The sequence below is a fragment of the Chenopodium album genome, chromosome 12 (assembly GCF_948465745.1).
Source record: "Chenopodium album chromosome 12, dcCheAlbu1.1, whole genome shotgun sequence".
Taxonomy (NCBI): Eukaryota; Viridiplantae; Streptophyta; class Magnoliopsida; order Caryophyllales; family Amaranthaceae; genus Chenopodium; species Chenopodium album.
Window position 1 is genome coordinate 5015357 of NC_137845.1, and position 15606 is coordinate 5030962.

General features: G+C 33.2%; 2 protein-coding genes across 2 annotated transcripts; both read right to left on the reverse strand.

The window, feature by feature from the left end:
• Positions 1–114: 114 nt before the first annotated feature.
• LOC145571731 (J domain-containing protein spf31-like) lies at positions 115–6148 on the reverse strand. The gene is made up of 9 exons (XM_081630763.1): positions 6009–6148; positions 4973–5063; positions 4805–4865; positions 4421–4498; positions 4086–4159; positions 1218–1328; positions 1024–1131; positions 651–689; positions 115–533 (listed from the first exon to the last, which is right to left on the reverse strand). Exons 1-9 carry the CDS (start codon positions 6095–6097, stop codon positions 447–449), a joined length of 738 nt encoding a protein of 245 aa, XP_081486889.1. The 5' UTR covers positions 6098–6148; the 3' UTR covers positions 115–446.
• Positions 6149–9943: 3795 nt separating this feature from the next.
• Positions 9944–12557, reverse strand: LOC145570124 (uncharacterized). The gene is made up of 2 exons (XM_081629122.1): positions 12385–12557; positions 9944–12161 (listed from the first exon to the last, which is right to left on the reverse strand). Exon 2 carries the CDS (start codon positions 12047–12049, stop codon positions 10358–10360), a length of 1692 nt encoding a protein of 563 aa, XP_081485248.1. The 5' UTR covers positions 12050–12161; positions 12385–12557; the 3' UTR covers positions 9944–10357.
• Between the last annotated feature and the right edge of the window lie 3049 nt (positions 12558–15606).

Here is a 15606-nt window from a genome sequence, read left to right on the forward strand (position 1 = left end):
AACTAAGATTTTTTACCTTCTATATGGATTTTGCAATCTTATTAAGTTAAAAGAATTCTTTTTCCAAGCAAACAAAAAGTAATAATATGTGCAATTATGTAATTACTCTGTACAAGGTTGCAAAGATCAAATAAATGGATAATCTAACTTGTGCTGCCATAAATCAGTAACACATTGTATCATCGTAGATTCTCTGTTCCAGGTGACAAATCACAACTACACTACTACGCTATACCTGGTCAGAGCTCAAAAGAATCTACAGAATTGAGTTTAACTTAAACCATATCAATTATCTGCTCAACATAAAGGAATGGATTCTCTACAAAGCTCTACCAAGGGTATGGTGGGTGAATACAAATTACAGCCTATAAGTCCTGTACTTAGAAAAGCCTTTCAGGAGAGTAACTTTCATCCCAAGCAAAGTAGCTTTAATTCCAGGTGACACATTAACCTCGTTTTACTGGCCTCTGAACATAAGATTTGTTTGGATCTTCTGTTTTAAGCTTTGGTGGCCGAATCTCACCCTTTTTTCCCTGCATAGCCAGTAATGTAAACATATTGCATAAGTAAAAACATCCTTCTCATACCACAGCTATAATAAATAATATACTTTGTAGATTATTTTATTTATTTAAAATAACATTGTTTACCTTCTTTCCACTTTTCATAAAATCTCTCCAACTAGAAACCTGCAGAAGAAAGCAGAGGATAATCAATCATCAGCAGGTATGTCACACTTGACTTTTTCCAGGCCATCCCAAATATTATAGAAAACTAACAAGATAAAATCTTATCAACTGCTCATTCAGTGAGAAGATAAAAATTTGAGCATAATGGCATGTAGCAACTCAATCAAGTGAACTAGATTTGAAAAACAAAGAGCAGTTGATTCGGTGTGAATAATAATAATAGTGCACTCTAAATAGCTATAAATTATTGGCATGACATAGTAATTTGGTTTACAAGAACTATTGCAAATATCTAAACAAAACACAGAGATAGGAGAAAGGAAAATAGTCAAACCCTAGTTTCTCTTGTTCCTTCCCACTGCTCCTCATGCTCACGCTTCCTTTTCCAAACGTCCTTTTGTTCCTCTTCATCCTTCTTCAGCCTGCCCTCCTCCTCAGATATCTAGCAATGGCAGAGAGGGGATAAGCATGATAGTGTGAAGAACTAACAAATTGAGACAATTAAAATCATGTTTGTTTGAAAATTACCCTCATAGCCATTTTTCTCCTCCTCCATTCTTGCTCAGTTAAAATCTCTCTTACTTTCAATTTCAGCTGTTGCTTAAACTCCTCTGACTGCTCGTATTCTTTATCAAATTTCTGTCAATATATAGCATATTTCTAAGTAGCTCAAACATTTAGAGTAAATGTAAAATATACAAAAACCAAATATAGAAAATTGAAGATATGGGCCCTATAAAACTTAGGTAAGGTGGTCAGACACCTATAAGTGTTGTTCTGTTGTATACATAGAAAAATCAATTATGAATAATATAAGATACTACCACTCAAGGTCCCTTCTCTTTGTGTACATATCATATTTACCCCTAGTTCCATATCAATTATTAAATCAAGCAAAAACTGACAAAAAAGTCAGCGGATGTTTTCAACAAATAAGGCCTGAACACAAAGACTGGCATAATAACACCTCATATTTTTATAAACCACCTATTTATGGCAATAAAGGGTAGCGTGTTGGCTCACCTTCGGCCTAGGCCAAGACAAGGCAAGGCATCTTAACTTAAGAAATGATTGTGAGGGAAGGCAAAAGAGATGAGTTACATGGTTCCAGGAATCAAATAGGCCTCCCGAGGTCTTTTGGAAACCTTAGGAAGCACCACAATGCCTAACCTTTCCAGATACGAAAATGTTCTCTGGTGGCTAAATTTGAAGATTACAATACACAATGTTAGACCATTTTTGGAAATTTTGGGACATGGTGTCGAAAATTCTAGTAATGGTAAGGGATATTTTCAGGGTCATAAGATATTGATCAAAACCATATACGGCAACTAGTTAGTCACATAAAGACCCATGGTGGCATTGAATTAATGACTGAATACATAGATAAAATTGATAGCTAGAGGCAAACACCCAAAGTGGATGGTTCCATGGGAATCATCTTGCCCTAGTTTTCCAAATTCAAAAAAGTCAAAGTTGTCCAAAAAGAAGGCATCCACGCTTTTCAACAAATTTTGGGAAATTTTTAAAGAGTTAAAATGGATGTGGAGGGTGTCCCCAAGGTATATAAAAAAGTAAGTTTAAAAACGTAACATGCATACCAATAAGTGTACAAAGACCTAAAAATGAGTTTGGTACAAATATACGGATAAACGGAAATATTTTGTAATGAATAGTTCCAAGCACCCAAAATTGATCAATTATATGCACTTAAGAGACAAAGTGAAAGGTTTCAAACACCCAATTAGATTCCTAGAATCTTGTGAGGTCCATGAAAATCATCTCTTCTTCTTTCTTTACTGGGCACAGAAAAGGACAAAAAAAAAAATATTCTAAACTGAAGGTTGTTTTCCACACTTTTAGACCAAAGTTTCAGGAAAAAAAAAAATCAATAATTGGGGGGGGGGGGGGGGGGTTTGTGGTGGAGTGTCCCATGGGTTCTTAAAAGCTGATTTGAAACTACAATAGACCTACTAATAAGTCTAGAAAGTCTGTCAAATGAGAATGATATAATGAAAGCGACTGAAGTGCACCATAAGTGCGCCTCTTTGAGTGAGACTCCCCCCCCCCCCCCCCAAAACTCCTAGCACTGCAGCTTTTTATATACATGGCCTATTTTTCCCCTTTACCCTATTTATCATATTTCACTTTAACCAAAATAAATAAATTAAAAATCGTCAAAATTAATCTTAATACCAAATTGCAAGAGTAAATATGTTACTCCCACAGTGATAAGTGCCAAACAAATCAGTCTATTATGATTAAGACAAATATCTAGTTGCCCTTAACAAAAGAGGCTAGCATATGCAAACTATGTATAATAGTTGAATGGGGAAGTAATGATTCGAAGCATCCCACAAGTGATCCTTACGTACGCTCGCAGAAGGGGACAAAAGAGAGAGAAGCTAGAAAAGGAACAGCAGCAACAGACCACAGCAGTGGCACAACAAGAAGTCACAGCAGACACCATAGTGGAGCAGGGAGAGCAACTGCCAGCTGAGCACTAAAAGCCAATCAAGAAGAATCACCTTTGGGATTTGTAATATATAATGAAAGAAAGGAGATAGAGTAGGCAGGCAATGTTTTGAGTGTAAATTGGAGAGTTGTGAGCTAAACTCACAGTGGAGATTGATGGGCTTAACCTATCACTAGTGTAAACCCTTTGTTTGTTAATGAAAGCTTCAATCTTTCCCTCTCATTTCTGTTTAATTGCTAGCATATTTTTGTGTGTGTGCTTCTGTGTTTTGAGTCCATTTCAGGGGCTATGAGAGTTGAGAAGGAAGATTATGTCATTGAAATATATGATCGCAAAGCATTCGCGATTTTTACTCTAAATCAACGATTTCTTAAATTCTGGTGGTTACTATTACTAGTTCGAGAGGGAGGGTGGTCTTAAGATGAAATCCAAAGTGCTATGTTACTTGGACTCAGGTACCCATGTCCGACACGGATACATGTCCAAGTGTCCGACCCGGCTATTTTTTGAAATTTTTTAATGATTTTGAACTAAAATGAAGTGTCCAAGTGTCCCACCCATGTGGGCCATGTCCAAGTGTCGAGGGTCCGACACGGGTACGTGAGGTGAAATGAAGAGTCCGAGTAACATAATTCCAAACTACACGTCGCTAATGTGATGCACTAGAAGCAATGTAACACCATCTAAACAACAATAAGATGTATCAAGGCTAAGAAGAAGAAGCAATAATTGTTTGTCATCTAAAACCAGCAACAAACAATAGCATGCATGAATATGAACTATCAAATGCAAATGAAAGGAATTGCGAAAATACAAGTATATAGAGCAACAAAAAATCATCAAGTGAATTAGAAAAAAATGTCTTCAACTAGAAAAGATCGTCGAAGGAAAAGTCAAGTTAAAATGGCAAGTGTATTTACCTCATCAACAATAAATTTTATTTTTGAAGCAGTTTCTTTCTTCAACTTTTTCTTTCTCACTGATAGAAGTTCCTCTGCAATTCCAATGGAACAATTCAATCATTTGACTTTGATGGATGCAAAAAGAAGTCTGAATATTGGATATCTCAAAGGAGATATATACAAAAGGTGTGATACAGAAACAAGAGCAAAGAATCATGTAGAAAAGAAAAAAATTGAAACGCAACAAATGATGAATTAAGAGCCATATACTAACTCCAAAATCTACTTTGGCAAAGAGTCACCACAAACATAAAAGCCACTATGTTGATGTCATAAATAAGCTGTTTGCCGACCTTTTGCAGATTTGACTTGGCTAAGTACATACTCTCTTTCCTGTGAATCAAGAAGTTGCTGTTGGGCTTTCGCTAATGCTGCACAAGTAAAAAGTCTTCACAGTCAAGAGCAAAATCAATGTAGCAAAAGCTCTAAAAAAGAGAAAGACACATATGAGATTATAAGCTTAAGCTGTACCAGGAAGAAAAGTGAAAAGCTTTCTCTACCCTTCCCCCCTCCACAACCCCCCACCCCACCCCTTCCTTTCCCCACCCTCTTGCCTTGAGCATTGTAAACATCCACAATATAAGATGAATAACTAATAATCCTCACATATGTTCATTACAATCCCACAAGGTATATATATATATATATATAAACTATACTATGTTATTTTGACAAACCTCCAAATGCCTCCTTCGCTTGTGGATGCTTGCATTTGTCAGGGTGAACCATCAATGATAACTGCACATGCATGTCACACAATGAATGAGCATCTAATCATGGAAAATACAAGATTAACTAATCACTGTATAAAATAGATATTCCCAAAGTCTGTATACTAAGCAAACCTTTCTATATTGCCTTTTCACATCTTCTACTGATGAATCAAACGATAGGTTTAGATGCTCAAATGGATTCAACTTGAAGCACGAGAGTATCCTGTAGCCTAAACAGTGTAAGTCATAGAGAAAAAAGAAACTGATAAACACTATTTTATAATTCTTCCAGCTAAACAGTATAAATTTGCAACAAGATCGAAACACCGAAATCACGCCAGGCCAGCCAACATATACTCTACAATTTACAGTATCTTTCCAGTAAAAAACTTAGTCAAAGAACTACAAGCTGTAAATAAAATTCCAATTGTCCATGAATTGATATCATATCCTTCAGACCTTCACTCCAATTCTCTCAATGTCTACAGAAATGACAATATGACAAACATTTAAAAGTAAAGAGCTCCATTTCAAACATGTAACACAGTGTTTAACAGCACCTTTTTCAATCAACTAAAATTACTAGTTGCATAAAACTCATATCAATAATTTCACGAAACGAAACAAAACAAATTAAATAAAAAACCTGCAATCCCTAGTTTCGGACTAATCCGGGATCCCTCCCAAATGAACAACTCTACGCAATAAAGATTGCATCAAAAATTAGGAAACAATCTGTACCTTCCAATTAGACAAGCAATTCACCTGTTTTCATAAGCAATCACATGTACGATAACATCTATCAATTCACCTTAATTCATCATAACAACCTATCAAAATACAAAGTATCATCCTCGAAACCTCGACAAATCATAGAGTTCTTCAATTTAATTCCCATTTGCACACATGAAAGGCATAAAGGGGTTAAACCCTAATCAAATTGAACTTTTTTACACCCAAATTGACCAAATTTAACTACCTTAATTCGTTTTTCATTGTTAACAACTGAATTTTCTTAATTTTAAAATTGAACATAAACAAAAATCAAATCAATCACATATAAACAACCTAATACAATAAAAATAAACTAAATTAGTAATTAAATGAAAATTAAAAACTTCAATAGCGAAAAAAAATGTACTGTATATAAATTGAAAAGAAAAGGAACCTGACAACTTCGTTATCTCTTTCAACTTCACCAACTTCGGCGAAGAATTCTTTGAGAAGAGCATCTTCATCTAAAACAGTTTCTCCCATATTCACTTTCTCTCTCTAACCTTTGCTTGATCGATACAACGAACAACAAACAAACATTCCGATTATGGGTTAGAAAGGATCCGACTTGAATACTAATGATGAGCCGATTTCAGGGAGTTCGACCCGAATCGAACTAATTTAAAAAATTACTAACCTGTTAAGCCCAATCTATGTTTCTAACCTGTTAGGCCCATGACCTTTTTATAAAGCCCTTCAAATTAAATTTGATTTAACTCTTATAGAACTTTATCTTATTGAAAAAAAATTAAAATAAAATAAAATTATTTGAACATTTTTTTTCGAGGAATTAATTGATTTTGCTGATCATACGCTAAACTTATTTTTCCTGACATAAAAATTAAAAAGATGGCCTTAAAAGCTAATGAGCGTCCACGGGACGTTAGATAAGAGAATTAAAAGTGGAAATATTAGAGTAAACTAACATTAATTACACCGAACGACGCGTGGTTTTGTCATACATTCATAACTTAATACTCTTCCAACCAATAAAATTATTCCTTAACTAACGCCTCAGGACACTCGTTAGCAAGATCCTTAATATATTGTCTAGTTTAATTTGGTCTAAAATTCACAAGAATAAGGTAAAAAAACCCAATTCTCTCAAATTTTCCAAAGGAATAAAGGAACTGCAAAATACTTACGCCGTATTTATTTTTTGAAACGTACGCCGTATTTATTAATCTTTGGTAGAAGGTACAAAAGGCAATGACGTATGCACTTATAAATTTTAAGCCTTTATTATAGACCTGTTAATTCGGATCAATGGGTCGGGTTCGGGTCAAATTTCTGGTTGTTCTGGTCATTTAGCTCGAGTGATTTGAATTGCTTGTTAAATGTGTCAAATCAGGTCAAACGGGTCGGAAGCTCTCTCATTAAAACGGATTTGGAATCGAGTTGGGTCAAGAATTAATAGGTCTACTCTACTACGTATGTTTGCCATTGTTATTTTAATTTTATTTAATGTTAAAAAAAAGTTGGTGATTGTGCCAAAATTTGTTGAACTAATTCCTTAGATTTATTTAGAGGCTTAGAGCTATTTTTATTTTTTTTTTTATTTTTTTTATTTTTTTTAAATAATGGCGGTGTCATAACATGTAGTACAAAGATGATGATTTAAGGTGTTTTTAGCTATCATTTAAACTTGTGTTTTACTTATATCATCAATTTCTTTCTCGAATCCTATGTCGAAACTAAGCTAAGATATTAACAATCAAAATAGTGAAGCATGAAGCATCAACGACATCATTTCTCACACATCCACTTCCTAATTTGGCTATACTTTGATCAAGCAAAGGTCCGTTTCTATCCATTTCCCTGTCAATTTTTTTTTGTGTTTTTTTTAATAATAATCATATAAATATATATAATGATGTTAAAAGTTATAGTGGAAAGCCGAAGAATATAAGATGCTCTAGAAATATTTTTTTGGCCACAAAGCTCTATTTTCTTCATGGCAAAATAGTTAAGTGAATCACGCAACTTATTTACGGTGTGATTTCTACATAATATGTCTTTATCAAAAAGAATCTAATATATATCTTTCTTGAGATGACTTTTGAGTGGCCACATTGTATTAAATCAAATCACAACCGTTTATTTTTATTGTCTAATGCAAACCGTTAATATAGTTCGCTTTTAATTTTATTTATAATTTTTTTTTTATTAAACAAGAAAAAAACTACCACGTTCTTTTTCAGTTTTTTCTTTGTTTACTTAGTATTTTTTTCCCTTTACTTCTCTTCAATCTTTCTTCGTTGTTTTCTTTGTTTTGAAGTGGATAGAAATAATTTAATCTTCATTGTTCTTTTGCAAACCAGTTGTCTACATTTTTAAGGACCTTATCTTTTCAATATTGCCGCATGCATCAAGTACCTGTAAATCTGGAAAAAAAAAAAAAAAAGCAATCTTGAATTCAAGCAACTCTATATATATGAATGGTTGGACTTGGAGCCAATTGTTATATATAATCAGTATACATGGATCACTAATAAAGATCGAAGAGAAGTAATTAAAGAAGAAACTGCAAAGAAACTGATAAGAATGTGAATTTTTTTTTTTTTTTTTTTTTGTCAATTTTTTTTAAAAATAAAATAAAAGTAAATCATATCAAAGCTCCACATTAGTCAATAAAAATGAACACTCGTAATTTGATTTAATATAATGGTCACAATTGAAAACTGTCCATCTTTCTGCGTACTATTATTGTAAGGTTCTATTTTGTGAGCTCTAAAAAAAGTATTCATTTTTTCTTATTTCGGTAGAATACACAAACATTCTCTATACTATTACTGTATTATTCATTATTTCCATTAGCTCGTAGTGATCGATATTATGAGAACCATCAATTTCTTTTTTAAGCATTAAATAACTTTAGATTTACTACATTTAGCACAAACATATCATGATAACTTTATGTCGTCCATTGATATTGCGTTTTGTGCGGTTTAATTTCTTACATATTCCTAAAGTCTTGAAATAACAAGATTTTATGCTATATACTTCCTCAGTTTTTTTTTTAGTTGCAACACTTCTCTTTTTACGCTTGTCAATGTATATTTTCAATTGTTAATATCTTTTAATTCCCGACATGTAAAAATTATAAACATTTGATATTAAAATTGTATAAGTTGAGATGAATCTAACAAGATCCCACATGACTATATTTTTACTAAAGTATAAACCGATAAAGCTAGTCAAAGCAAAATATATGTATAGTGTAAAAGTCAAACTGTTATAACTATTAAAAAATGGAGGAAGTATATAGTCTTAGATGACATATGAAATAAATATAAAATTATTTATAATTATAAGAAATCATGATATTGGATCATTTATATTACTCTTAATAGAAATTTGTGAGAAAGAAAATGTTAAAATAAACCTTATTAGAAAAAAATACATATATAAATTTAACCGGTGTTTTTGTCGTGTTCTTAATGATAAATAGTGGATTTAAATTATTGCACAAATAAGATACACACGTGAAGATAAAGTGTAGAGAAAATAGATTCGTATTATACAAGTCCGTGATATATGTAAAAAAAAATGACGTAGAGATTATGTATGAGATCTGACTAAGGAGCAGGGATCCAATAAATTTTGAAAACATGATCTACCGACGTTTAACTTTATAAGAAAAAACATTATTAGTAAAACAATGTGTTGGACGTAGACATAGATTTCAAATTCAAAAGATTCAAATTTCAAAACTTTTATTTAATTCGATGAAAATCTCAAAAACATTACATCGTTTTATTGATCAATTGGACTTACTATACAATAAGAAATCAATTAAATGAAGCATGAGGAAATGATTATATGGAGTAGATTAAATTAAATTATAAGAATAAAAAGATGAACTTCTATCCAAAAATCTAGAATAATTAACAGTAAGAAGATCATAAATTTTGATTGGATTAAAAGGAAAGAAAAAAAATACTACAACGTCATAGTCACAACCTTAAGTGGAACAAGACCAGGCACCAAATCGAAGACGGTGGATCTTGATGCTCCTTAAATAGCATCTAACTGGTCCACACATGCATCAATTTAATTACCAACCTCCATTATTTGCTTTTATTTCATTACTTCATTTTATTTTATGGAAGAAATTTAAATTATAAAGCTCTTTAAATTTAATTCTCACTTTATTTATTTTTCAAAAAAAAATCTTTAGGGTTGGAGGGTAGGGGACACATAAAACCTTCCCAAGATTGAGCCCTAAAGAGTCAAAGATATTGTTGAATCATCGTAAAAAAAAAAAAAAAAAAAAAAAAAAAAAAAAAAAGAGAACTTATTAATGCAATGAAAAGAAGAAAATTTAAATTTCTAAGAAAAATCATTATCTCACTTTTTTCATATTTGTCCAAGCCTCGAACTAAAATCTTAGAATCGGAGAATTAATACATACATACTACGGAGTACTATTAAATTTAATCGTAGTAATATGTATGTAAAACTAAATCTTCTCCTTTACAAAGGATTTCGCAAAATTTATTGAACTACAACATGATAAGATACTCCAATGAGATGGCCTAATAAATTAAAAATTCTAAAAATGGCAATAAATTAAAGTGATCACGTTCGTAGGTTGGAATAAAATTACAACTAATTTGAAAAGAGGGCTTAAATTGCAATGGATAGTAATAAGCTAGGGATTATGTAAATGGTGGAATTAAGTGATTAGTGATGTTGGAAAATGGTGATTATTGAAGGAAATTAAGGTGATGAGGTGGGTGTTTACGAGGTAGCAATGCAAGGAGGCTTCCAGAACAAGAGTGACCTCTTGGGTTCTTTACAGCCTCTAAGCATCAAGGGAACAAGATACTCCGCCTTTTCGGCCGCGGTTGCTCCTCCTCTACCTGTTCCTGCAGCTTTCAGTAGTACCACCTCTTGTTGTGCTAATGCTTCTCCCTTTCTATTATGGGCGGCATAAAGCAACTTGTTATTATTCTTTTTGGTATCATCCTTTTCCACTTGCGGGGCACAATTTTTGTTATTATTATTATTATTCTTGTGCCCTACAAGTGGATTGAGCATAGCCACTGCTGCTGCCGCGGGGCTATTGCTCCGTCGCCAGTAGTACTCGTAGGCATTCAGGGCGACAGCAGCAGCAGTGGTTGTGCTCGTGCTCACCCTTGGTTGAGGTGGCAGTGATCGCGTCACTGCCAACTCATCCACCTCTTCATCCTCTATATCTTCCTCATTGTCGTCAAGAGTTTTGATGACTGTTTTGTTGTATTTGCGAGGCCATGTGGAGTTGTTCCGTGTATTTGTTAACTCCATGAGCTTACTCATTGTAAATGCCGTGCATGACCTTTGTACATTCATCACCCCCCTCGGTATAGCCAACACCTCTTCACCTCCTCCTTCCTCTTCTTCTTCCTCCTCGTCTATCTCTTCATCGTGATCATAATTCTCTACGATAGCAGCCTCGAGTATCTCCTCACTTTGTTCCAGTTCATGTTCATCAGTAGTAGTACTCGTACTGAGAGTTAGAAGCAAGCGCCCGTCTTGTCGTTGCGCACGGAAGCAGTTCTGAGAAGGAACTGCGACAGCTTCAACGACAAGGCGGCCGTCTTGGCGGTGGGACCGGATGTGGAGGTTGGACCCATCGTCTCGGTGAGCCAATGAAGGAAGAGGAGGAGGGAATGACGGCCTTACAAGAGGGACCATCATTGACCTCTTTACAGTGGGACCCCTCAAGCTGCTGCTATTGTTGTTGCACTTATAATTATAATTACCCACTTCTACACTAACATTTCCTTTCTCCTCTACCTCTTCTTGCTCTTTCTCCTTCTCCTTCTCTTGCTCTTCCTCTACCTGCTCGTGCTCGTCATCGGGGTCCGAAGGCGGGTAGGAAAACCCATCGGACCCGGTCTCCGACCCGAGACTCTCAGTACAAATCTCAAGGCTCTTCTCACTAAGCGAGCTCGAACGCTTCGCCAAAGGGTGAACATACGGTGGAGGAAGCTGACCCGGCTCAGACCCAGACTTAGATCCAGACCTAAACCCAGACCCATTAGTCTTTCCTGGAGAAAGAATAGAACCCCAACTCTTCTTGTCAGCTTGAATAGAACTCCAGATTTCCTCAAATGCCTGACCACCCACGTTGTTGTTGTTGTCATGATCATAATTACTATCATCATCAATGTTGTTGTGATGATGCTCGCCTAAGGCGAGCGAGGAATGAACCCTCTTGAGAGAAGAGGAGGAAGAATGAGGAGTGATCCATTTTTGTGCCGACGACATGTCAGCAGCAGAGAGAGTTCTCCGAATAGAATTGTTGTTGAAAGAAGAAGAGTTGTTAAAATCAGAGCTAAGTAAAGAAACAATGCCCTGTTTTGATCGTGTGAAAGAATCATCTTCATTGATGACCATTTTATAAGGGGTTTCAAGGCAGCTGGCATTGTCAAACCACCCTGCTGACATCTCTCTCTTCTTTCTGCAACTACTTCAGATGCAGAGAAATTTAGAGAGATGTTCGATTTTCTTTTTCTTTTTTTTTTTTTTTTGTTTGAATTTGGACAATTTTTCTGAATTCCTGCAACACAAAAACAGATTCTTTTATTAGAGATAGGAAGATGAAAACTTTTATAAAAATTAAATTAGAATTTAGGAAAACAAACATTAAAGAGAGCCAACTGTAAGAAGAAGTAAGTAACAAAAAAGTATCAAGTTACAAAGCATTCTGAAAAACATGCAAGTGGGATAGAGATATAATTGGGACATGGGTGTCAATCATAGGGCAGTCAAATTTGAATTACCTTTTATTTTACTTCGATCATAAACAACCAACAACAACAATAAACCTCTGTTTTTATCTTTTTTTTTTCTCTCTTCTTGTAATAATACAGAGTACTCTGTTTTTCTTTCTCTTTTTTTTTTTTTTTTTTTTTTGTTGAATTTTGTGAGTTTTGTGGGGTTTTAATTTTTTGAAACTTGGTTAATGTGAGTGAGAAGTATGAGGGGGAGGAGGTATTTGTAGTGCCAGTAAAGTATGAAATTGGGTCCCACATAACGCAACAATTTTAAAAGTTGTACCTTTTTTTTTCTTTCTCATTTAATTAAGAAATTGCTCCTTAATTGTATTTTTATAATCACTAATTCCTTTATTCTATTAGTAGAAGTAGTATATGGTAAATTTTAACAAACCATTTCTACTAATGTAGATTCCCTTTTCCCCTTTATTTGTTTTTTTTTAGGGGATTAAGTGTGAATTTTGGGAGGATAAACAATTTAAGAATATACTAGGTTCCCTTGATGTTTAATTTTTAATCACCCCCTACCACTCTAATCAATTGATGTTAGGAACATTTAGGTCGGTCACCCTATATTATTCTTCTTTCATTTAGATAATTATTCTATGTCGTGAGAGTTTCAACTTGAGTTAAAGAATAGGAAAAGTCATTCAAAATTAGAATTGCTAAGTATGGTAACTAGTTGTATTGATAATCATGAAAAGTTACAATTGATCCCAGATAAGAAGTTAAATTTTAGAAAACTTTTGTCTTTAGAAGGGATTATATATATATGATTTATACTTTGTATTTCTCTATTTTGCTTCTAATATTATATTCATAAGACCAGTCACAGATATTCAGATAACACATATTCTGACATCGATATCATTCTTTTAAAATTATATACCTCGTAGAAAATTGTTATACTAGACTTTAGCTAGCTGTCCTAAAAAGGAATTATTTGTAAATATATGTACAGTAAAAATCTTGACATGCTACGTATAAAAATAGAAACAATTCTTTGTAAGTAACAATAAGGAACCCGTCAAAAAAAAAAAAAAAAAAAAAAAAAGGAGTCTAAGAAGGAAAGAGGGTGCTAATAATGTGGCCAATCCAAGATTAGATTGGAATATAATTAATTAATAAAATAATTAACCCCTAATACGAGAGGTGAGAGTGTGAGAAGTCCAGCTATGAAATTGTCAGATAGCATATTAATACAAACACAACCGTACGGGAAGTAAATAGGAAACTATATCCTTATTCTGAGTAGCTTCCATAAGTGTGCATGCATTGTCATAACTCGTAACTCCCCCTCTCTTCTCCCCCGTGTCTCTCTCAACATACTCATTTTTTTCTTTTTTTGGAATCTAATAACTCGTGGCTAGCTATTTATGTTATCTTCATTTCATATACACTATAAAGTACTATAATAAATAAGGATCAGAGCGCTATAATTAGTGGCGGAATTAGAAATTTTTTATTAACGGGGCCAAATTCTATATAATGTGTATGTATTAGTATCTCATGAACATATAATAGTTTTGAAAGGTCCAGCGAGAAAGAGTGAGATCAAGTATTGAAAACTAAAAAATTAAAGTAAGGTTTTTTTTTTTTTTTTTTTAAAAAAAAAGAAAACACTAAAATATAAAAGTAAAAAGGAGTTAAAAACTATATAGTGGGAAAAAAATTGGAAAAGAGAAATAATTTCTTGGAAAAGAGAAATAATTTCCTAAAGTACTGTTATATCCTACAATATTACAAAGTGCTTCTTAGAAAATTTTGTAGTAAGTACTATTTTTATACAATACACAAAAGCATTGAGAAAACAAAAGTGTGTGGTGTAGGCATTGAACATAGGATATATAACATGGTTTTAATATTGTGATAAAACCAACTCATCTATAGTTCAACTATGGACCGACGACATCCCTAATTAACTACTACGTATTAGTTAAATTTAAAACATCACATACCCTAACATGTATTTTTATATGCGGTAAGAATTACAATAAAAGTGAAACATGTAAATAAATTAAAGTCAAAGTATTACACTTAACCTGAAGTGAAGAGTAATATATATTGTCATTTCTATTTAACTAGACACTTTTTAGAATTTTTAATTTATTAGGCCAAAGGAGCACATAGATCGAGAATGTATATAAAAGGTATGTTGATATAGTAAAGGTGAAAGAAAACATTGGGACAAAGTTACTAGCTACTCCTAGATGATTATATGGAAATTTGAGCCCAATAATGTAGAAACTTGACATGTTCTGTTCAACTTAATTTCAGTTCAGTTTACTTCAGTTTAGTTCCTAATTTTCTTCTCTCATAAACAATTCATTTAACTTCAACTAGTCCAGTAAATCAGAACAAACCCTAATACGAATTTAGACTATGTAATAATTTGACTGTGGTATGTCCAATTGAAATAAATTATAGAGTTTAAAATTAGTAGTATCCATAATTTGTTTGAAGTGGATTGGAAAATTGAATAAAAGGGTGTAATGACTGCGTACTTGGCATGAAAGCCAAGCTACATAGTTTGAGTATTTGTCATTTATCCGTCGTCCACGCTATTATCATTGTAATTGCCTAGTGTTCTACTCCTGCTGCCCAATTAATAACCTTTTTTACTTTACTCGATGTGTCATTTTATTTGTAATTTTGTATGTATATATTCCCTTTGCGGTAAAATATAAAGTAAAACATTAAAATAGTAGATTTTAAGTGAGGTTACAATAATGATATTACTACTTTACTAGGCCATAATCAACATATACTTGCACCCTCAGTTTCTCAATCTACAAGACTACAACTCATTGCTTAAGCTTGGTGTCTCAATTTTTCATTTTTTAGTTAACATTCATACACCGTTACAACGTTGTACTACAAGAGAGTAGTGATTTTTAGCTTCTTTACACGACGCTTATCAATGGGTTGAAATAAGTTATTTTTATTTTTATTTTTTTAAAAAAAACCTCATGATTTACTAAGACTACCGTTGCTAATATGGGTATACTCCTAGTATTTACAGTAGTAAATGATTTTGATCAATTTCACACTTTACAATCTATAGTGAAATTTAGATAAGTTTTAGAATGCAATGTACTCCGTACTTAATTATTTAATTAAATCACACGCATTTTGTCTAGCTTCTAGAACTCTAATTGAGTAGATTTAGGTAAATAATAACAAAATTAGTACGATGATTTAGGAAATCTTTATAATGATAGTCGTATG